General features: G+C 42.5%; 1 protein-coding gene across 2 annotated transcripts in view; it reads left to right on the top strand.

Moving 5' to 3' along the window:
• The first annotated feature begins 6,410 nt into the window (after positions 1 to 6,410).
• The window catches only part of ANO6 (anoctamin 6), a 190,336-nt gene continuing 172,275 nt past the window's right edge, over positions 6,411 to 24,471 (top strand). The window contains exon 1 of one of the 2 annotated variants that reach the window (XM_054591205.1): positions 6,411 to 6,782. In XM_054591205.1, coding sequence (XP_054447180.1) covers positions 6,710 to 6,782 — 73 coding nt within the window. In that variant the 5' untranslated portion in view covers positions 6,411 to 6,709. The remainder of the gene's footprint in view (positions 6,783 to 24,471) is intronic. The other variant, XM_054591206.1, reaches the window with a different exon arrangement.

Here is a 24,471-nt window from a genome sequence, read left to right as displayed (position 1 = left end):
ATACGATCCCTCGATGGAAGGAGCAGCCTAAGACAGGCACAGCTCCATGGGGGCCATAATGGGAAGGACTTATGGGACGCAGAAAAAGGGCAAAGACCCTTCCCCCTTGGCTTTGTGATGGCTGGAGTCCTCATTCTATCTGTAAAAAGTCTCCTTGTCTCTTGACTGCTCTGCCCAGCTGCCTGGCCAGTCAGCGAAACAATCTAAAGGCAGGTACGGCTCTGAACTGGATTGGGTGGTTCCCAGGGACAATTAGTCCTGGTAAAAGAAATGCACTAAATCTTATGAAACTTACTTTGCTAAGAATGCCCTTGAGCTAATGAGTATGGGTGTTGGGGACCACTTGTGAGGTATTGGGAAGTGTAGCCCTGCGAAAGAACACATTGTACCCACTGAAGCTTGCTCTGCTTCATACTACCCTCATAAGGAAAAACCAGGTGTTTTATTTCACAGCAAGATCATTTCTGAGTCCCGAAAACTGCGCCTTAATGAGCATCTGGTGCCAACTTGTCTGACGGATCTTGATTTAAGACAAACCTCTGTATTTCTTCAATTTATTATCTATAGTCTTTTGATGTAGATTGATAGGCTTTGTATGCATGCTGTATACCCCTGTGCATATTGTTCCCAATAAAAACCATTTCTAAGGAAGGGGTCGGGGCATTCTCCACTGGAGGGAATCACCAGCCCCTTTTCCTGACAGGCAAATTGTGTCTGGTATGGTTTATTTCCCCTATCCGTGGCAACTCGGAGGGGCTCTGTGGGACCAGAGTCTGACACCCCCCCAACAATAATCCACACCTACCAACACCACTCTGGTTCCAGGCCATCGTCCCTTGTCTGAATGAAAAAAGCAAGTCTCTTAACTGGCTCCCCTGCTTCTACACTTGCTGTTATACAGTCTAGTGTATTTTTCATAAAACAGAAAGATCATTTAAAAATGTAAGTTAAATTATGTCACTCATTTATTCAAAACTTTCTCAAGGCTTTCCATATTATTCAGAGTAGAAGCTCAAGTCCTTCTGATGGCCCAAAGGGAGGTGCAGCCCTCCCGCTCCCCGCCACCCCGACCTCCTACCACTCTTCTCCTCTGTCTTGGAGCTACACCAATGATGACCCCTCTGCCTTTCTTGAGGACATTATGCAGGCTTGTTCTCAAGGCTTTTGCTCTGTACTTCCCTCTTCTTAAAACTCTGTTCCCTTGGGGACTTACCATACTTGCCTTATTCCTTCCCCTCTTTCAGATCTCTGCTAAAAAATCACTTTATCAGAAAAGCCTTCCCTAACTGCTCCATATAAAGCCCCCCACCCCAACCACTGTTCTCGATTGCTCTTTCCCTGCTTCATTTTTCTTACTAGTACCTCCCATCATATCCTGACATGTACGTACTTCTTTGTCTCTATCCACTAGAATGGAAAGTTGTAAGGGCGGTGTTTTCTATCTTTGTTTTTTGTTTTTACTATTGAATCCCCAACACCCAGAAAGGTGGCCAGTATACAGTTTGTTTTTAGTAACTAAGAATAAAGAGTGGTGGTAGCGCTTAAGTGCAAAATTCAACCATGTAAATTTGAGGATACGATTAGCTTTATTAAACAATTCATGAATCAGGGCACATCCCATTTAGCAACTAGAAAAGTGCTCCAAAGAGTTGTACAAAATGAAAGATCCTTACATGCAGAACAAAGGAAGGATACAAAGTTAAACGAGTGGGTTATTTCAGGCAAGGAGACCTTCTTTTAGGAGAAGGTAGCGGGTCTAATCAGGCAGATTACCTCACAAGTGCTCATTAGGAAATTCCAGACTGGTTTAAAATTTCACTCCAGGAAGAGGCTGCAACTGCAATTGGGTTAGTTATTGAGTTTTGGTTTGGTAACGGTGGCTTACCAAAGGTGATCCATTTTGGCCTGTTGTTTAGCAGTGGTATGTATCAAAACAGTGATAATGGAGGTGTGTGGCAGCCCGCCTCCAAGCGGGCTCCCGATGATCCCTGCCTCTGGTATTCATGTTCCTGTATACGCCCCTCCCACACTGAGTAGAGTTGACTCACCTGTGTAACGAAAGGCAGAAACGATGGTGTGTGACTTCCAAACCTTGGTCATAAAGAATGTTGTGGCTTCCGCCTTGCCCACTCTCTTGGATGGTTCCTTGTGGGGGAAGTCAGCATGGTGTCATGAAGATGCTCAAGCAGCCGGTGGACAGGCCCACATAGGAGGAACAGTGCCCCTTGAGAGTGAGCTGCCTTGAGAGTGAACTAGCTTAGGAGCAATCTGAAGCCTATCAAGCTTTCAGCCAGAGCCCCTTTGTGGCAGACCCCGTCCAGCAGAGTCCTTTGAACCACCGCGGATGAAATAATGAGTCATTCCAGACACCAATTGTCTGCCAAGGAAAGGGGCAGGCATGGCGATTTCCTGTAGTGGGGAAAGCCTGGAGCCTGTCTCTGAAGTGGCTTTTATTGAGAACAATCTGGGCACGGGTATACAGCATGCATACAAATCTTATCAATCAACGCCTAAAGGCTATATTTATAGAAAACAGATAGAGATCATAGATAACAATGGAAGGAACACAAAGATTTGCCTCAGGTCTGGGTCTGTTAGACATGTCGATGTCAGATGATCCGTTAAGGTTTGGCTCCTGAATTCAGGAATTCACTCCTTCTGTTTGGAGCTTAAACATCTAGTTTTTCTTATCAGGGCAATGCAAAGCAGAGCAAGCTTCAGTGGATACAGTGCATTCTTTAGGCCAGATTTCCCACGGGAACCCTGAGTGTTAGCATTGGATCATGTCTGCCTCCCAGCATTCCCAGTTTTCTGGTTGAGACTTACAGGCCCTTTTTCAATTCCCGCAGGGCTACAATTTCCGATATCACACAAAGTGGTCCCCAACACCCCTTGACTGTGCTGCTCCCAAATTCCTGACCCACAGAAACTGTGTGATATAATACATGTTTATTTTTGCTCCAAGCTGCTAAATTTGGGGGTAACCTATTATGCTACAGCTGCTACGACTTTTGCTTGTTCTCCTTGGGACTTTTGCATTTCCTTTCTCTTCTGCCTAAAACTCCATTCCTTCAGATAGTTGCATGTCTTAATCTCTTACTTCCTCAGGTCTCTACTAAAATGTCATGCCATGCAGTTATATAGCAACGCAAGAACAGATAACAAATATAGGACACATTTGAGATATCCAGGAGGTAGACATAACCATGTTTAGTAACTGATTGGATCTAAAAGATAAGGGAGAGCAGAAGGAGTCAAATGATTCTCAAATTATTGGTTTGAGTAAATAGTGCCATTCCTGGATTTAGGGAAACAAGTTTTGGGAAGAGATTATAAGCAAAACTTGAAATGTCTAACAAATATCCAGTGGAGATATCTAACATGCAAGCAGATACACCATTTGTTAACAGAAGACAGATCTGGACTAGAAATACAGATCTTAGAATCAGGGCCAGCTATACAATTTGCAGGGCCCAATGCAAAATGAAGAAGGAGGGTCCCTTGTTCAAAGGCCATATGCTGTCCACCAGCTGCCAGGACCCTTCCCAGCATTTTGTAGAACTGACAGACCGTACTCTGGCTGAGGGTGGAGAAGTTGAGCCAGGTATCTCCTCTTCCCTTGGACTTCATGCTCCAAACTATGTTGGAGGGGCACAGTCCAAGCGATCGCCACTTCCCTGCCAGGGTTCACTGTAATAGGGCTGGGCAAGAGGCTCATCTCCACCCACTGGGCCCACTGTGGCACTGCCAGTCTAGGGCAGGGACAGCTGCCACCATGCCCTGCCCTAACATACCTTGGGAACATATACATGATCCTGACCTTCCCTGTGCCCTAGTATAGGTGCCCCCGAGTCCCGGTCATCCTGGTCCAGAGTGGGGCAGAGGGGAGAATGGGCAGGGTTGAGATTCCAGGGAATGGGAGGGCTGGCCCTGAGAACCTACCCCAAGGAGGCAGGACTGAGTGTGAACTCAGACAAGCTGCACTGGCTCTTTGAATTTCACTTACAAAAGAAAAGTTCAAAGGTAACGTTATTAATAGTTTCAAGCCAGCAACCACAGAGCAGTAAGACCTCAAACACCTTCTGTGAATTAACTGTTTGAATGCCTATGAATCTGACCCTGCCTGGAACAGGTGGTATAGTTATGAGATAAGAAAAGGGGCCCGAGGACTGAAGTCAGAGAAGCACCAAGATTTAAGAGATGGGCAGAGAAAGAACAACCTATGGCCAGAGGTTGTAACTAATCAGAAGACCAGTGAAAGAGAAAATTCTTGGTCTGTGATCTCTGACTTGGCCACAGCACATTTTATTTCACAAACTATTCATGATATAGATGATAATTTTTCAGGCTCATAGGTGTGGTTCTTATAAAAGCCTACTACCTTGATTATTTTTGAAGCATATATTACTCAGTGGGGGAAAAAAATGCACGAGAGAAGCTGTAAGAAATAAAATGGGTTAAATGAAATAATGGAGTTTACTAATAATAGACTCACAGCCAACCAAAGTAAATAATTCATTTCCGTTCCAGCCACAGGCACCTTTTCACAAGGCCAGCAGTGTGTTTCTGCAACATTTATCAAGCAAGAAAAATGTAAGCTCTAAGATTGTGAGGAATTTTAGATGACTCATTGAAACCTTTTGCAAAATCAACCACAAGAGTTTTCTAACTGCTAATTAACTTTGAGCAAAGTCTTAGGCCATAAAAATCAGACCATTTGGTGAGAGAACTGTGGCAGGGAGTTGATGAGAGTTTGAGAGTTTTCAATTGGGGGGGGGGTTGTTTTGTTTTGTTTTTTTAAAAATGGATTTAGAAAGGTCTCTGGAGGTGGTTTATAATGTGATTAAGAATATAGATTCTGGAACAAGCTGGTTGGGTTTGAATCCCAGCCCTGCCACTTACTCTGTATGTGATTCTGGAGGTTGCTCAATTGCACTGCGCATCAGTAAAAGAGTGGTAACGACTCCTAGGGTTGTTATGAGTATTAAGGAACTAAATGTAAAACAGTTAAAACTGCGCTGAGCACATAAAAAGCACTGTATACATACTTCTTAAATGAAAATTGTGAAAACGGGTCACGTAACCAAAATAGCTCTGCAATTTCTATTACAGTAGGTCCCACAAGCACTGGGGAGAGAGTTCACTAAAAGTTTTTTCTCCTTCTCATTTTTTTTCTTTTGTATTCTTCCATCTTTTCTCCTCCCCAACCCCCACCATCTTCAGTGTACTGTTTTCTCTTTATAGTAAAAGCAATTTTCTTTATTCAGAAAGGTTCTTTAAGAAGTAAGTATAGTGTTTCCTGGATATTTTCTTAAAAGTAATTTCCTGATGTCTTGAAATGCATACTCATGGCTGTTTCCCACTTGTGATTAATCTCAATGTGTTATTTCACATTAAAAAAACATCAAAAATATGTGTATGCGAAAATAAAATGCATGGTAGTCTTAGTGTTATTGTAATTATCATAATAATTCTGGTACTTCAGTGGAAAACATATAAAAAGTTTCAGTACGTGTTAGACAATGAATAAAGCAAGAACTTCAAATATACCTCGAGCCCTTTTGAGAAGTACAAGAGTACCCATCTAAATTCACCAGCCTTTTTGAAAAAAGTTCTGCAGATGTACGATGCTAGGAACCTGCATTTCCAACTATTCCATGTGTGTTCAAAATAGAAATCGCTTTGGATTCATCCTATTGTTCTCTTTGGTCTCCAGGAATGCATTGTTTTACTCTGTGCCTCAATTTTATTTCAGTACTTTGTTTCCTCAGTTATTATAGTTTTTCACACTGTTTAGCTTACAAGGTGGAGGTCTTTGGTTTCTTTTGCCTTTCTGACGCATAGGAAACAGCTTTACAAGGTCCAAACGGGCTGCATACTCGGGTGATTACGTTCGACCACTCCCTGTGCGTGTTCAGCGGGCGAGGGGTAGGGGGCGCTTCTCTCTCTTTAACCTCACTTCATGCGGAAATCCTCCTGTCTTTTGTGAACTTATTTTCTTAGATCTCGCTTTTTTGTCTTGTTTTTTAAAAAAATTATTTACGGGTTTTGCCTCTTTTCTCAGTACTCCCCCTCCCCCTCTTCCCTACAGAATACTCGTTCGCTCCTTAGAGCCAAAGAAATTGATCCTTTAAGATCCTCCATTGGCTCCACGTCGCCTTTAAGCACGGTCCTAATGGGCTCATCTTCAGGGCTCTCAGCGTGAGTCACAGCAGCGTTTTCTTCTCTCCAGTAATAGATTTCAAAGAAAGCAAGTCCCATATAAGTATCTATAATTGGCCGTAGAACAGAAAGCTGCCTCGTCTGGCGGCTGCATTTGGGGAGCCCCGTCCACTCCCTTCCCCCTGTGCTCTCGCCTCGCCCTTCTGCGCGGCCACTCGTGTGCCGAAGGCGAGCGCCCAGTCCCCCTTCGGTCTCCCGACTTCCTTCTGCGCGCCTCACAAACCGGGGGAAGTTAATCACTCCGCTGCCAGCGGCATCTCGCACTGGGCATGCTCAGTGGCGAGTGGTAGCCTTGGGCGCCGGGTTTGTGTCGGCGGCCGCCTCGGCTGGGCTTCCCGGAGCGCGGGCTGGGCGCAGCGGCCCCTGAGCCGGGAGCGAGACCCGCCCCGCGGTCCCCACCCGGCCGCCGGGCCCGCGAGAGCCGCGTCGTTCCGGAACCCGGGAGACCCAACTTCGCGCCAAGTTCGAAGCCGCCTTCGGGGGAGCCATGCAAATGATGACCAAAGACATTTTGTTAGACATGGAGCTGGAGGAGGACGACGACGAGGATGGAGATATCGGTGAGCGACGGGTTCCCTGGGTCGGGCCGGCGCGGGCCCTCACGTCCACACCCAAAGCCCCGGCCCACGCGGGAGGAAGTTGGGGACTGCGCGTGGGCGCCGCATCGGGCGCGAGGCAGGTTTGCGGGGACCTGCGGCCGCCCCGAGGGGCGCAGAAGGGCTCCCCGGGCGGGGAGCAGGAAGCCCGCGCCGCCGTCCGGGGGCCGCAATGCGGCCGCCTCGGGCCGCCGAGCCGCGCCGCCTCCCCGGCTGGGCTCGCCCCCGGGAAGGCCAGGGCGGCGCGGGGCACGCGGGGGCCCCAGGACAGTTTGGGGGACGGGGGAGGACGCCGCTGCTGAACACTCTCTGGAGACAGGGGGTCGTCGCCGCGCGGGGAGTCGTGACTCAAACAACAACTCTTGGATCATTTTCTCTGCCTCGAACAGGCGCTGGGGATTCCGCAGAGCCGGCGTGGGCGGCGCGCCCGTGGGCTGGGCGGGGGGAGCCGGCCCGGGTGGGAGAGCGAGGGTGTGACCCACCTGAATCATCTTTAGGTGGAAGCGGCTCTGGGAGGCAGGATTGGGACCGGGTGGGGCGGCCCGGGGAACTGATTTGTGGCCGCGGGCCGGCAGCCTTTATTCCTCCGCAGAGCCCGCGCGGTGGTAAGCAGAGGAGGAAGCCCTTAGGTAGGGCGGACCGCAGGCATTTCCTACGAGTCCAGAAGGCCCCTGGAGCTTGGGGGTGGGGCAAGCCCATTGCTAATTAGAGTTAAAAAGCCATAGAAATTGTAAAAGGAACGGAGGAAGAGATGTTTAACAGTAAAAGAACAAACCGAAGGGGTGGGAGGAGGCGAAGGAGGGGAAAGCAATCACGAGCGTAGTGAGAAAAATTAGGTTTTTAAAGAGAACACTGTTAAGGAGCGATGGCATGGGGTCCCTGCACAAGACTGGCAATTAAATGACCACGCCGATCTGTTCAACAGACTCCGCCTCAGTTTCCTGGATGACAGATCACTTTAAACTATAACAGTTCCTGTTCATGTTCTAAAGCCCTATTCGTCTGTAATAACTTTAGAAAGTAACAATTTTAGGGGTTAGGTGTGGTTTTTCCTTCCTTTCACAGTCTAGGCACTGCTTATGTATTTGTTATTTTTCCCCTTTTCTACTGAGGTATAGTTGACATGTAACACTGTATAAGTTTGAAGTGTACCATGTATTGATTTGATACTTTTATGTGTTGCAAAATGATTACTACGTAGCCTTCTTTTGTGGTGAGAACATTTAAGATCTACTCTCTTAGCATCTTTAAAGTGTATTGACATAGTATTGTAATCACTGTCCTGTGCATGAGATCCCCAAAACTTACTCATAACTAGAAGTTTGACCAACATTTCCCAATCCCTTCCCATTCTGTTTCTGAGTTCATCTCTTTTACATTTCACATAAGTGAGAACATGCAGTATTTGTATTTCTATGCCTGACTTATTTCACTTAGCATAATGCCCTCAAGTTCCAGCCATGGTGTCATAAATGGCAGGATTCCTTCTTTCTCGTGGCTGAATACTATTATACCATACATGTGTTTGTGTGCATGTGTTAGAGATATAGCTCATATCTCTATCCATCTGTAACCAATTAAATTGCTTTTCTATCTTGGCTATTGTAGTCGCTACTCATTTAAATTCCTAGAACTTGCTCACTTCTTGACCAGGGACAAATTGAATAGAGGGGTTTTACTCCACGATGCCCTCATCTGCTGGCTTCTCACACAGCTAGTTAAGGTTCAGACCCAGGTTTTCTGATTTGTGACACCCGCACAGATTGATGCACTTTTCACCTGGTGACTCCTGCTCTCAGGTAATGTGTAATGCTATTGGCAGGCTTTAATAGTAAATCACGATTACATAAAAATATAAATCATAGCAAACTTTAAAAAGTTGTTATAAAATTAGCAGCCTGTTTCATTGGAAAATAGTCTTGTCAGTTATGGTGAGGCGTCACTATTTATACTGAATATGGTAAATAGATAATGGCAAAAACCCAAATGGAAATAAACATTCTGAGCTTTGTCTGTCTTCCTGTGCTGTCAGTAGATCTCAGTTTAGAAAGAAAACAGGCTTGGCCTGGTCTGTGCTTACATGATCATGTGGCATCATATATTTTTTTATTAAGTGTGTGGCAGGAGGCTCTTTATTTATAATTGCAGGTGTAGTCTATACTGGTTCTAGCAAGTCAAAGTGTAGGTATATTTAAGAAAAAGTGAAATATTGTTATTCCTCCTTCATCCTACCCTCCTTTGGCTACTGATATGAATACTTTAGTGTGTCTAGGGATCAATTCAACATATTTTCTCTCAGACAACAAATATCAATATGTCTCATCAATTTTTGGTTGCTATATGAATTTAATGTGGGTTGCATTGATTGTATATCTAAAGCAAATGTTTACCCTGCCAATGGAAAGTTTGTCATTATAACAATCGTAACTTTAAAAAAAAAAAGTCTTTTAAAAGGTTACCAGAAGTAGGCTGATGGCATACAGCCTTTTATGAAGTAATTATAATTTCCAACTATGGGAAAGGAAACTCTGGTGAAATGAAGATTATAATTTTAACCTCTGCCTCTAGTTTTGTAACACAGGGCTGTGTTAAAGCTGTTGACTAACATATTTCTCCTAGTACATGGTGGTCACTACTAACAGTTGTATAATAATTTAAAACCCACTCAGGTACTAAAGATTTCTATGAACTCTCCTTATAAATAGCAACTTCATAATTCAGAGCAGGAGAATGATTTGACGTAAGTGCCTGGATAAAACATCTATCATCAGCTAATTTGCAAGAGACAAAAAGAAAAACTTTAAACTAGATGTAGTCCCTGGTTACATCACAGAGGTATTTTACACACACATATGAAAGGGTGCCCTCTACTAGACTGGGACTTGGGGGCTTCTTTTTTTTTTAATCTAGTAAGTTTCTGCTTGCTTTCGAAGAACTGTGTAGTACTTCAGGCAAAAAGATTGCCTCCTTGTTTGGCAGGAACCAATCTAGAGTATCAAAGATGGTAAATCTCACCACGGGCATCTCTTCCATATTTGCTTGATTCACGGCCACCAGAAATTATGCCCAAAGGTTTGCGAATGAGGCAGCCCGTTGGCATGAGAGCATTTTTGCAAAAGGCCACTTATTTTCTCTGTGAGCTTCACCAACCAACCACAGAGGGAGCTGCAGGAACTATTTGGCCTGCAGCCCCTGTGGCAGGGGTGCAGGTGGAGGTCATGTGCCAAGGCGGGCACCCTGTGCCTGGGGTGCAGGAGAGGGTCCTTAGCTGCCCCCAGGAGCGCATTCCGCAGCTCCCAAAATAATCAGTGGATTGCATTCACCATCTCTTCCTGCTGACGTAGAAAGCGATGGAAACATCTTTTGTAGCCAGAATGTAGCTATTATATTTAGTATGTTGTTTTATTTTGTTTCTTGCATTTCCATGCTCAGACTTTACTGAGAGAGGAAAAGTGTTCTTACAAAAGAAGGGGGTTATAGAAACAAGTCAGTTCAGGCAAAAAGTCTTTGGTTTAGGTGGTTGGTGGTTTTGCATTCCCAGTCTGTTTACGGAAGAGTTTACTGTCTGATCCCCACAGCTAATGGTCCTGTCACTGGGGTGAGAGTAGGGGAGGGGGAGTGGGCAGAGGCCTGCTACCTCCGGGAGATAATGGTTCAGCTGCACCGCTCTGTTGTTTTTATTGGCTCCTTTTTCACTGTCTTCCTGCACAATCTCTATCACCTCACTACCTACTTTGTGTTTAATCACCTGCAAATCTTGTCGTAGCCCCAGTTTTGCTTTATCAACATTAATAGAGCAAACGTGCTGTGCTAGGTACAGGGTTAGGTGCTGGGCTGGGTATTGGGTGACTAAAAATGAGTAAGCTGCAGCCTCTGGCCATGGAGAGGTAGGTTCCCCGGAACCAATTATTTGCAGCAAGTGCCATTCTTGAGGAATGTACACAGTTGTGGGCAGAGAATGGCAGGTAGCTTCTCAGAAGGATCAGACAGGTGCAGCCACATAGAGATCTGGAGAATCTGGGATTCACCTGTGGTGGAAGGGCGCCATCACCAAACTGGGAAGCCAGGGAGGGGTTGCACCGTGAAGACCGTTACCCACAGTTTAAGGATTTTGGATTTTACTGTGTATGTGATTTGGAGCTCCTGAAAGATTTCAAGGAAAAGAGTGATAGGATTGAATTTGCTTTTGGAAAGATCTCCGACAGCATGTTGGAAAGTAGGTTGATGAGAGGAGATGGTAGAGGTGAGCCTTTCCAGTAGCCTGGCTCAGAAATGCATGCAGTGATCATGGCATTAGAGATGAGTGAGTGAGGGCTTATGAAGGAGACAGCATCTGTGGGATCTGAAGAGGCTGATCGCTTCCAGGAAGCAGAGAGGGGCTCTCGATGAGTCTGGAACTTGAGTTGAATGATTAGATGGAAAGTGGTGACAAGAGGAAGAGGAGAACAGGTTAGCAGGAGGGGAGAATTTTCTGTTCTCCCAACAAGTCTCACACAGTTTTACTTTGCTTTGGCAAAGAAGACCATTGCCCTTCTTTGTAGTACCGGACTCACTTCCTCTTTTCCCAAGCCTGTCCCAAACCCGGAAAGCTGTTACTGACGTTCCTAGTCCAAAGTGCCCACCAATGAATTCTCACGCCTCTTCTTTTTCTCTTCTACCCAATTAACATTCATCTTGTATTTCATCTTTGTCATTCGTTATCTTCGCATAAATTATCCCCACAACTAGAATGTAAGTTTTTTGGGGACTGGGACTAGATCACTTGGATTTTCTAGAAAATAGCCCAAATGTTGTAGATATTTCATTGCTATAATTAAAAAACAAAACAAAACTCTCTTCACTGTCCTCTAAAATGTAGATTCCCTGAAGGGAGATGTCTTGTGTGCTTCCTATTCTAGGCTAAGTCCCTAGTGCCTAGAATGGTGCTTGATAGTCAGTAGAAGCCAAGCAAATCATTGTTGAAAGGATGAATAAGTGAATTACTCTTTTATTTTTGAATTATATTTTATTGATTATGCTATTACAGTTGTCCTGATTCTTCCCCCTTTACCCTCCTCCACTCAGCACCCCCTACTCACTCAGGCAGTCCCCCTAACATTGTTCATGCCCATGGGTCATGCGTATAAGTTCTTTGTCTACTTCATTTCCTATACTGTACTGTATATCCCCATGGCTATTCTTTAACTACCTATTTGTACTTCTTAATCCCCTTACCTCTTCACCCATTCTCCCCCTTCCTCCTCCCATCTGGCAACCTCTGGTAACTAGCTTCTTTTTCTCTTGCTTTTAAGGGTCTCTATCTTTCACCTTTGGCATTTTAATAATGGTGTCTGGGAGTGGGCCTCTTTGCAGCTACCTTGTTTGGGACTCTCTGTGCTTCCTGGACTTGTATGTCTATTTCCTTTACGAAATTGGGGAAGTTTTTCTTTCACTATTTTTTCAGATAGATTTCCAATATCTTGCTCTTTCTCTTCTCCTTCTGGCACCCCTGTGAAGCAAATGTTGGACCTCTTGAAGTTGTCCCAGAGGCTGCTTATATTATCCTCATTTCTTCTTGTTCTGATTGGTTGTTTTTTGCTTGCTTATGTTCCAAATCATTGATTTGATTTTTGGCTTTATCCATTCTACTGTTGTTTCCCTGTAAATTGTCCTTTATTTTAATTAGTGTATTCTTTGTTTCTGACTGGGTCTTTTTTATGCTCTTGAGGTCCACACTAAGTTCCTTGAGCATCCCTATAAACAGTCTTTTGAACTCTCCTTCTGATAGATTGCTTATCTCCATTTTGTTTAGCTACTTTTCTGGAGATTTTATCTATTCTTTCATTTGGGCCAGGTCTTTGTCTTCTTGTTTTGGCAGCCTTTCTGTTTGTTGCTATGTATTAGGTAGAGCTGCTATGACTCCATGTCTTGGTAGTGTGGCCTAATGTAGTAGATGTCCTGTAGGATCCAGTGACACAGCCACCCCTCTCACCCAAGTGAGGTACTGGAGGTGCGCCCTTCATGTGGGCTGAGTATGCCCTCCTTGTAGCTGAGCCTGGGTTGCTGTTGGCAGATCAATGGGAGGGATTTACCCAGGCCAGTCAGCTGCAAGGACTGGCTGTGACCAATGGCCACCAAACTCCACCCTGGTGGAGGATCAGTCATGCAGGGGCAGGGTGGTGGTACCCTGATGTGGTCTGTAGTTGTCCACTGGGTGTGTTGGCCCTGGGGTGTCCCGGGTTGTGCAGGCCAAGGTCTGTCCCAACCTGGGTGTTGCCTGGGGCACACTGCCTGAGCTGTAAAGCAACCTGAGAGGGCTGCCACTTGTGCTGGGCTTGGAGATGCCCAGGCAGAGCCAAGCTGTGATGCTAATCTGGCTGCCACTAGGGCTCACTGAAGCCAGCTGTTTCTTGTTTGATAGGATTTAGGAGCCAAGACCATTCATTCTTCAGGAAAAATGGCTTGGGTGGGCCCATAAGTTGGGTGGGACAGGACGTAAGTTGGGTGGGATGGAACAGAGTCTCAGGGGATCTCCAGGGCCTGGCAAACAGTGTTAGCCAGGTTGACGGAGTCTCAGATATGGCACCAGCCTACTGACTCTCTGTGGGAGAGGGTTCGGAAGAGGGACAGTGGGCTCTGCTCACCCTGATTTCAGACACTTCAATCTTTTCCTGGGTATCACTGGTGCCCTTGAAGCTGCCACCTCAGTGCTGGAGCTCAGAGGAAGTGAGTCTGAGTAGGTGAGTCCATGTGTGGGTTTCCCAAGAGAAACTGCCTAGGGCTCCAGCAGCCTCCTCCACTGACTCAATCTCCCCTGGTTTCTGCAGCCAAAAGTTGTGGGGACTTATCTTCCCGGCACTGGACCCCTGGACCAGGAGGCCTGATGTGGGTCTGTGACTCCTTGCTCCCGAGATATCCCTCCTGGATTTTTATCCACGTGGGTGTGGGGCCAGCCTGTTCCACATCCACACCCCTCCTTACCAGTCTGGATGGATGTGGTTTCTTCAATTCCATAGTTGTCAGACTTTCATTCAACTCAATTTCTGACATTGCTGAGTGATCGTTGTTCTATATTTTAGTTATAATTTTGATGTGGTTGTGCAAAGGGGTGAGCCATATCTGCCTACGTCACCATCTTGGCCAGAAGCCAAATCACTCTTTTAAAATAATTTGATTAACATAATGCTTAGTGGTTTTATGGTCCTAGCAGAATTCTCTTTTATGACATTTGAGATTCCCTCAGTTATTTGTTATAAAAATGTTGATTGTGCATACTTTATGAGGCACTCAGCTAGGCTCCAGTCCTGGCTGACCTCCAGCATCTCACTACCTAGGAAGGGGAAGCAGGGAAGAGATAATTGCAGTAATCTGTGATTAATGCTGTAATCAAGATGTGTACCAGGGTCAGTCCTGGTACCAAGGAGAAAGCATGTAACCTTGCTTTGGTGAATCTAAAATAGTTCTACAGAGGCAGTTCCTGGGCCAGCCCTAGAAGGGGTGAGGAGATAGTGAGGGACAGCAGTTAGGACAAGGGAGTGTCCTGAGCATTTCAAAATGTGCCATGGTTTCTCAAAGAATAAACCTTGATGCTGTCCCTGCCTTATTTGCTACGACAAGGGGATCATTCATATACATATCTCTTCTTTATCTCTATCTCTGTTTTTCTTCCAGGATCGTGGCAACCGAAAAACCAAGCAAATTGTCCTTACAGTGTTTCTTTTTGAGCATAGTCAGTCTTGTCCTTTTTCATAAACCTTTTGTTATTTTCAGTTTGAAATCCACATCACAGTTTGTCTTCCAGATTCTAACTCACAGGTCAAATAATTACTTTCCAAAAGGTTCCCCGGTCTCCTCTTAAAATTCTCATTATTCTTTGGCTCTGACAAAAACTCAGCTTTAAAAGAGTAAACAAGTTCCACACACTCCTTTCTTTTTTCTTTTTTCTCACATGGATGCAATAGCCCCATATGTTGATTGCTGTACATTTTATTTTTCTTTTAGGAATCAAGAAATTCACCCCAAAATTTCCTGTGATTATTTATACCAGAGATACTATTTAAATTCTGAAATTCTTGAGGGAAGCTTATAATGTATTGCTAAGAATCCCACAATCTAGCTTTAAAGGCTGGTCTTGAACTCTCCAAGTGGCATTTGTAGCAGATTGAATTAAAATGATTGTTTTTTAATAAAAGTTTCACTCTAGCTAATAATACTTTAGATTTTCTTCTGTTGTCATACTTCTCAGTTGTGTTTTGTATTCTAGCCAATTGAATATATCTTAAAAGCTAATAGTCATGGAGGGTCAACAGGCCATCTTATTTGACCTTTGTACCGCACAGCCTGCATATCCTAATGCTTTTCCCATTTTAGATACTAAACAGACATTTGTTAAGGGACTGTGTTTTTAAACATACACAATTTTATTATAATTTTTTTAAAAAACAAAATGGAACATTCTGAAAAACCCCTCAAAATTTACTTTTGATACTGATTCCTATGAGTTTGCTGTGATACCATGCGCAAGTCAAGAAATTAAAGAAACCATTAAATATTTAGAATCATTTAACACCAGAAGCCTTAAAACCTAAGTTTAGTAGTCCTTCAAAAAAGCTACAACCTGCATTTTTAAAAAAGTATTTTCTCTACAAAGAATCTTATCAGCTATAGAAAAATCTGTACAGTTTTTATACTGCATCAAATGAGCTTCACTTAAATTCACATTCTAAGCAAAACAATTGCCCAAGCATACACACTACTCCACACACATCATCCCACGATAGCCATTTATTCTTCATTTTCATCCTCTTTCTCCTCATCATTATCTTTGTATTCTTCTTTTCATCTTAAATTATAATGGAGGCTTTGTATGCCATAAGATTTAAGCTGCTTGATTTGCTTTTGATATAATGCATTCACGGCTGGGTCAGTGGAAAAATGACTAGTTTTAGAACAGAAAAACATCTTTCCCAAATTCCTTCAACCAAGAAAATGTACTTCTTGACTAATTGGTAACTCATATGAAAAGATAGAGACTGTGAGAATTTAATACAATCAAGTGATTGTCTTAAGTCATTGTTATTACTGTTACTACTGCTTTTCTTTTAGTTTTATCTTGCTTTTTAACACTGCAAGTAAAATTAATTAGCATCCATTTTAAGAAGCAGCCAGTTTAAAGAATACTAGCAGAGAAAATCAACAGTAAAATATTTTGGATGTGTACCAAAGAGCAATTCCAATACTATTCAGCCAAAGCATCAGATGGAATGTTTGCGTAGAAGACAAGTTGAAGGGTTAATAGGCACCTTTCTCTGCCATGGTATTTATTACTGCCCTGGCTACATATCTGAATGCTAATTGAAAAAACTTGCTGCAGTAAGTTATTCAGTAGCCAAAAATACAAATGAAAGAAAATACGTTCTTTTGTGAAGTCCAGATGTTGCTTTTATATTTAATGCTTTCAATCTAGGACATTGAAACTCTACTATTTCCCACATTTTAAAATACAAATACTTGAAATTAGGGAAAAAAGCTATTGGTTTTTAAAATTCTCTTTTCTATAATTTTTATTTTAACTTTGGCAGAACTTTAGCCGCAGGTCACAGTCATGTAAATAGATGTTCTTTCCCAAAGTATAATTATGCAAATTGTAGGTTTGTTTATAAAGCTTGTTTTGTATAAACTAAGATTGTGTTTACATAATTGAATTTGTTATGATTTCTCCAGACATTATATCTAGATGTTTGAAAAACAGTCTTTGAACAGACAAGATGATGGCTGACGTTTTTTTGTGGCATCACAGACGCACCTTAAGCTCTGTTCCCCACTCTGCCACCCCCAGCTTGTGCGAAGTTCTCAGGAGAAATTACTTGCCCCTGAATCCTAGACAAAAATAAGGCACCCTTCCCACATATAAAATGCAATGTTATTTTAAGTTTTATTTTTTAATATTACACTTGGAAACAGTTGCATTCATTTGTTATTTTATTTCCTTCTGTTCCTTATTAAACTCTGCTTACTTTGCATAAAACCTAAGATACTCTTTTTCAAAAAAAACAAAAAACAAACCCAACAAAGGAAACCCACCATTGTTTCTAAGTGAGACAAATAGTAAAGAAACAGAGTACAAATTTATTAGTCTTAGATGCTACCTAGGAAAAGTAAGATTTTAAACAGAGCTTCTTGGTTTCTTAGGGGAAAGTTAATCCGTAGGAGGATAGGAAAAAAAAAATTAAAAGGAAGAAAGCATGACTGAAGGCTGTGTTGATGGAGAGGGGCAAGAGGGGGGAAAGGAACATCTTGCTTTTAGATGACCTGAGTTTGCATTGGCTTTGTCTCCTATGAATCTATCACCTGGGGCAAGTTTCTAGGCTTCTCTGAGCCTGTTTCTTCAGCACTGTGGGCTTCTTATGAGGAGTCAGGGTGGGATGTACAGTGCTGGGTGGAGCTTTCCCCCTCACATTCCACAAGGGGCAGTTACTGTTTTACCATTCTAATGAATTCTTGCATTTAAAAGCATTACGGGAGACCTGGCTGGGTAGCTTTGTTGGTTAGAGTGTCGTCCCTCTACACCAAGGTTGTGGGTGCGACCGCAGCCAGGACACATGCAAGAGTCAACCAATGAATGCATAAACAAGTGGAACAACAGATCTGTTTCTCTCCCTAAAACAACAACAACAACAACAAAAACAAAAGAATAAGTATAAATTAAAAGCAGTCATGGGAACTGCTACTCTTAAGCTCAGAGAGGTCTAAGTCCTCCCCGCTGCCGTGCGGCGCTGCCTTGTGTCGCGCTAAGTGCAGGAACCGTCAGGTTGAGGAGGATCGGGACAGCAGCTGTGCTGCAGACACGTGTATTTAAAGATAAAGGAGTTGAAAGAATAGCATGTCATTTCTGCGAAGAGATAATTACTGTGTGTGCATTTTCCCCTATACTCTCACCGATCTTCAGACTGACTGAGCTCTCCCAAGTTCCAGGAAACTTGTTTCAGGGGAATCTCAGGAAATCTTAGCAAAAGGTCCTAGGGTGGATACTTAGGTGGCCCCTTGATAAATGGCTCATGAATGTAAGGATTGCAGTTCACATTCTCCCAGTTGCTGCCAGGCCTCTGTAACGGAAGTCTGTGTACTCTTGTGTATGTGCACGCGCACACCACTGTAGCAGTGTATGCACAAGAGTGAGCAAGAAGACAAGTAAGCAGTAAATAGCTTTTATTACAAATTGAGCCTTTAGAATATGACAGAACAGAGGAGGGGGAGATTAATGATGATATTCCCAGTGCTCAGGGTTGTACATGACTCCATAGTCACCACTGGATTGTGGAAGCAGGGGGGATACTCGGAGAGTCCCCCGTTCATCGAGGGAAGGCAGTCCCGAGGCCGGGGAGGGGAGTGATCGCAGACCTTCTGTGGAAAACGCATGTGAGTTTCACATCCTTTCCACCACCCCTTCCAGTTATTGACCACTGTGAATGCTGGCAGCTCAGTTTTGTCACCTCGTTATCTGAATGGCTTCAGAATTGGAGATTATCTTGGCTCTCTGAGAGAGGACCTTCTCAGCTACTTCATTACCCTGCATACCCAAACCCCACTATCAGAGGGCTGTGGGCGCTTTGGGAACCTGCACCTACTTGGGTCTGGAGGGGTGAAGGAGAGCCTAGGTCCTTTGTCTGTCTCCCTGAGGGGATCCACCTTCCCCCACTCCCTCCCCGAGAGCCCTGGGTAAGTATAGGTACTAGAGACCAGGTGAAGCTGATCTTTTCTTGATGTTTGGATTTGCAGATGAAAACCTGAATTTGATTAGCAGTGCTTTTACTGGGACCTGAAATAAAAGGATGACTCTTTCCTGTGATGAAAGATGGCTTCTGCCATCTGTTACAGTAGCCTTACATTGACTTGGCCTAGGATGTGGCTGACTGTGGTGAGGAAGAAATGGGCCCTTCTCCTGGCCTGTGGTCCTTTTTATTTATCCCACATTAGCTCCTTTTCTTGCTCTTCACTTGGCCCATCATTCTCCTCAGAGTCCTTTATCCTTCCTCTGCTCCAGAATTTTCATCAAACACTTACCCTTGTTCTTCACAGAGACAGAGGCCAGCAGTATTGAAACAGTTACGGATAGACATGAGTTCAAATTCTAGCCCAGACCTTCACTAGCTGTGTGACCTTGAAAGATTAACATAACTTTCCCTTGTCTGTAAAATGCAGCTAATATTAGAACCTAATTCAGGAGTGATTGTATCAAAAGTGATATAATTTTTAAAAACTGTACTTTTCAGGATTATATGCCAGATACACTAAAATCTCTCAATAATTATGAACTAATGTTGTTAATTATGAGTAGCAGGTTTTACCTATCTCTTGACCCAGACTTAACATTTTAAAAAAATTTTATCTGCACCTGAGGGCATTTTTTTTCATTGCTTTTAGAGAGAGAGGAAGGGAGTGAGAGAGAAACATCTATTGTTTGCCTCCTCTATGTGCCCAGACCAGGGATTGTACACACCCAGGCTGGGGACCAAACCTGCAACCTAGGTATGTGCCCTGACCATCAATAGAACCTGTAACCCTTTGGTTACAGGGTGATGCTCCAACCAACTGAGCCACATCAGCCAGGGCCAGACTTACTGCTTCTGTTTTTTATTAGAAATTTTGCCTTTCTTCAACAGCTATACCTTTCATCTACACAGCTCATTGTAATCTTTTCTTTTTTATTAAACTGGGAGGATCTGAGGAGAACTATCACCTCAGTGAATGCCCGGCACATAGAAGGTGATCAATAAATTTGTGTTCAATGAGTGAATGAAAGATATTGGTTATTGAAAGGCTATATGGTATTTTTGGAAAGAGAGGACTTTGGGTGTAGATCAACCCATGGGCAGGTTGTTATAACTTTGGAACATTGGTTTTCATATCAAAAAAATGTAGAGATAATAATACAGAAGGGTTAATGATACTTTATAGGATTGTTGTAAGTTTAATATATTAATGTATGTAAGGATGAGAGAGAGTTTCTGGCACATAATCTACCAATGAATAAGTAGTCTCAGTCATTAAAACTGTGAAAATGGAGAAATGTAAATCCAGTTATTAAATTGGATTTTCCAGTAGATGCATTTTACAATAGAATTGTACCATCCCTCTGAATATATATAATTTTAGGAAGGAAAGTAAGAGGATGTAGTGTAAAGACTTATAAAATTTAAATGATATTTTGATAGCCTTTACACTAAAGAAATATTTAAGAAATAAGAACATTAATCTAGAAAACATAAGATTTTAAATGTTAAATATAAGAGTTTATGTTAAAGCCTAAAGAGTAGTATTTTTGATATTGATCATCTAAACTTCTAGTAAAATATGTAGTTTTTAAATATGTAGCATTTCTTGTAATTTGAATGGGCAGTTATGTTAAACAGAAATTTTTCAGATGTTTAATTTGTCCACAAGAATAAAATAAAATTTGTTCATTGAGTATTATCTAAAAGTTTGGAGTAAAATAAAATCTCTGTTGAAAGAGATGAGTATGTTACAGAGAAAAAAGATGAAACTGAAATGTGAACACAAAAAAAATTCACTACTCTTATGGTTTGAATTGTTTTGAATTTAGTGGTATTAAAAAAACAAAATACTCTCTACCTAATTTGCGCAATAGGCATATGAAATAACACTTCTCATTCTGTATGGTTGAACCTTGGGTGTGATTCAGCCTCTATCCAATTGTTTAAATTTAACACTGCTAGGCACCTCCTTCAGGAGCATCAGACCTCAGAAAAATTAGATACTCTTTCCATTTGGGTAGATGACAGCAAAATGAAAGGAAGAAGGTGGTTTTTATCCCCAGATCAGGTGGAACTTAAGATATTTGCTCTATATGTAAGCCTTTCATTGAAGTGACTTTTCGGTAAAAGCCAAAATTCTATTCTTAAGTTACTGCATTTAGAATTGCAGTTCTTGTCATCTGTCGGTTTCAATCTAGACTCCATTCAGAAGATTGCTAGCCAGACTGTCTCACATTTCCTGCCTCCATTTAAATTTAAATAGAATTTAGGACCCACTGGGTACAGGCTTCCACAACATTGCAGTTTACGAAACATGAAGGAGATGTGAACATTTCTAACAGGCCTTGTCATCCACTCTAAGGGTAGGCAACACAACAAATGATTTTTGAGCAACAGGGTAATCATGGTTTTCCTGAGAGTTACAGTTCCCTAAACTGTGGCTGGTGGCTTGCTTTATACTCCAAAATACTTATTTTGAAACATTCAATCACAGTCTTAACTTGTTTGGCACACACACAAACATCCCTTTGAAAGCTGACTATGGAATTTGCTAGCAGTGGCCTTCATAAATCAGGTCTATTGCCCTTTTAAGAAGTCACATGTGTAGAGATAAATTTAGTTCAGAGCCCTGGGTTTATCTTGTCTCACAATCTTTGTTAATTCAGTAAGCATTTACTGAAGACTTCCTGTGGGTCATTTAAGGTCTGAGGATACAAAACCCCAAGTATAGAGGATCCTGTCTTCACTGGAGCTTGTATTCTAATAAGTGATAAAAAACAAAAATGCATGCAGAAATTTATTCATTTTCCCAGTGTCTGTTGAGCATCTTCTATGTGCCAGGCATTGTGCTTAGCACTAGGAATTGAGCAACATAGGAGACAGAAACAGCCTGCCTTTGATGAGCAGGCGGATCGACAGGGAAGACAAACATGCCAACAGATTACCAGCAAATTATATTTAAAGATTGTTGAGGGGGAAGAGGCTGAACCAGGAGGATAGCATTGCTGGGAACAGAACTTGGGTATATCCAAAGCCAGGGGGGGCCCTCACCGGAGGATGGCGAACAAGTGCAGCTGTTCTTCTCATAATTCTAAAAATAACATGGCCTTAGACTCTTGAGAAAGCAGGACTATAAGCAGGCTCAAGATGTACATTAGATTAATGTGTGAAACACCGCAAATGTTTTCAGACCTACAATTCCAGCTGTACTGGGGGAATCGTCCATGGGGAGTTTTGCTTATATCAATTTCTACAGCTGTTAATGCACCTTGCAAAGGTGAGCAAGTGGCATTGTTGCTGTATGGTCCTATGCCCCTTTATTTCTTGGTAGATGGGCTAAAACATTAGTACTGGGTTGGGAAGGACCAAAACTTGGCAGGTCACTCCCAGTTCCCTTTAGTATTCCTTCTTAGCTCAGTTTAGCACAATCTTCTCCCTTCCTTAAGTTAAAGGAGAAGGAGCTCAGAGGCTGGGCCTAGGCAATCTGTGCAGTGTCCTTGAGCTGACAAAGGAGGAGGAAAGAGGAACAGAGCAGGTACACCTGTGCCCTGCCCTCCACCTTTTCCCCTTTTCCTCTCCTAACTTGACAGGGACAAGGACCTATTAAGGAACCCATTTCCTGGGTTCTCAGCCAGGAACTTGTTCTCTAGCCTTCCTGCCATGCTAGCTGAGGGATGTGACTCATTCCTGTCTGGAAGTGACTGACTTTGGCTGGGATGCTGGGAGTCATAACCAAGCCCCTGAGGCATGAATCAGAACTTGTATGAGGGTAGAAAAGCCCCACGTAGACTCTGATATGCTTCATTAAGTGTTTTCCCTTTAAGAAATCCTGATATTAAGTTAACCCCCACCCCCAAAATCTGTGGTTTTGCTTTCCATGTTTTCAGTTACCCACCATCAACCATGATCTAAACATATTAAATGGAAAATTCCAGAAATAAACAATTCATCAGTTTTAAATTGTGCACCATTCTGAGTAGCATGATATCTTGCTCCATCCCACCCAGGGCATGAACCATTCCTTTGTCCAGCATCTCCATGCTGTGTGCTCCCTGCTTTTTAGTCTATTAGTAGCCATCTAGGTTATCAGCTGATGATCAGAGAGAGAGAGGGAGAGAACATACACATACTTTTTATGACAGTATATTGTTATAATTTTTAAATGTTACTAGTTATTGTTAATCTCATACTGTGCCTAATTCATAAATTAAACTATGATAGGGGTGTGTGTGTGTGTATGTGTATGGAAAAATATATATAGGGAAAATATATATATATTTATATATATAGGGAAAAATGGTATATGAGTATATAGAGTTCAGTACTATCTGTGGTTTCAGGTTTCCATTGGGGGTCTTAGAATATATCCCTCATGAATAAGGGGCTGGGAAAGGGAATGGCTACTGTACTAGACAGTCAACCTCTAGAATTCCTTCCCTGTGAATAGCCAGAGTACCCTAGTAATAGAGTAATACAGATGGTGCAAATTAATACTTGTTTTATTTTCAGTTGATGGGGCAGAAAGAAATGGATGCAAATTCTGTTTTTATTACTATTTTAAAGTCCTGTTATTTTTCCATGTTAGGATCTTTCATACATGACTGAAATCTATGAGGCAATATGACTATATTATTAAACTTTTGTTATAGTCATTACATCAGATTGGAAATATTTTCTTTATAAATGCTGTTCAGATCAAGTATACAGTATACTACCAGTAACCCCGTGTCATGATTTTATCTGAACACTCTATTCCTGCTAATATTTTTTAGTCCAGTGGTGTTTTTTAATATTTAAAAGTCATATTTTACATACAATAAAATATACAGTTAATTGTTCAGTTTAGTACGCTTTGACAATTGCATAACTACCACCACAAACAAGATAGAGGACATTTCCATTGGCCTTTCAAGTCAAGCCTTCCCCCCACGATCCAGATGTCATATAACGAATTCTACTGTCATAAATTGGTTTGGCCTGTTCTTGAACTTCCTGTAAGTGGAATCATATAAAATGTCCTCTTTTGTGTGCCTGGCTTCTTTCGCGTAGCATAATATTTTTGGAGATTCATCCATGTTGATATGATTATGAGTAGTGGTTCAGGCTATTTTATCTGTAAGAATATCTGGAAATATATTTTGAATTACATCTTGAAGCATTATGTCTCTCATAAATAAATACTTAACCTTTCAGCTCTATTTTTACTTTAAAGTCAAGTATTTCTTTTTTGGTCTTAGTTATTTTTGTAATCTCTTTAGCAGCTTACACAATGCCTTGTCTATAACAGGAAATTAGCAAACGTTTTCTTCAGTCGAAAGAGGTGTGGGAGAAAATGAACTCATCTTACTTTATAGAAATTCAGATTTTAATTGCCCAACTTTGATTGTGAAATCACACTCCACACTCATCCTGAGCATTAGTCCACTGATGATTTTTCTGATGTGTATGATACCAGCCCAGAATGAATGGTTTGTGGATGCCTTCCTTCAGTGTGAGGAGTTCAAGTGTAATAATTCATTTTTCCAGAAGGTCAGCTCTCATTGCTATTTTTGACTGGTAAAAACATTCTAAACAGATATTATTAGCCTTATGTGGTAACTGAAGAGCTCTGAGGACAGAAAAGGGCGACGATGACCTATCCAAAATGAAGGAGAGATTCCATGTTGGTGCAAAATATTAGATTCCAAAATATTTGTTCAAGCCTGTGTGTTCCAAGTTCCCAGAGAACTTACTGACGCTGACGATGGTTCCATTTAAGGATGACTCATGATTTCTTGAGTTTGCTTTCCACTACGTGTTAGTCATCTTGACTGCTTGGGTTAGAGCTGGCTTTCAGACTCTGCCTGAAGCCCAGCCTTCACAGACTGCCCCCGCCCCCGCCCCTACCTCTTAAACCCCGT

This window comes from Pteronotus mesoamericanus, unplaced genomic scaffold, assembly GCF_021234165.1.
Source record: "Pteronotus mesoamericanus isolate MK-2021 breed Mesoamerican mustached bat unplaced genomic scaffold, CSHL_Meso_final scaffold_21, whole genome shotgun sequence".
Taxonomy (NCBI): Eukaryota; Metazoa; Chordata; class Mammalia; order Chiroptera; family Mormoopidae; genus Pteronotus; species Pteronotus mesoamericanus.
The sequence above is the reverse complement of the archived record's forward strand: the minus strand, read 5'-3'. Positions and strand labels throughout refer to the sequence as shown.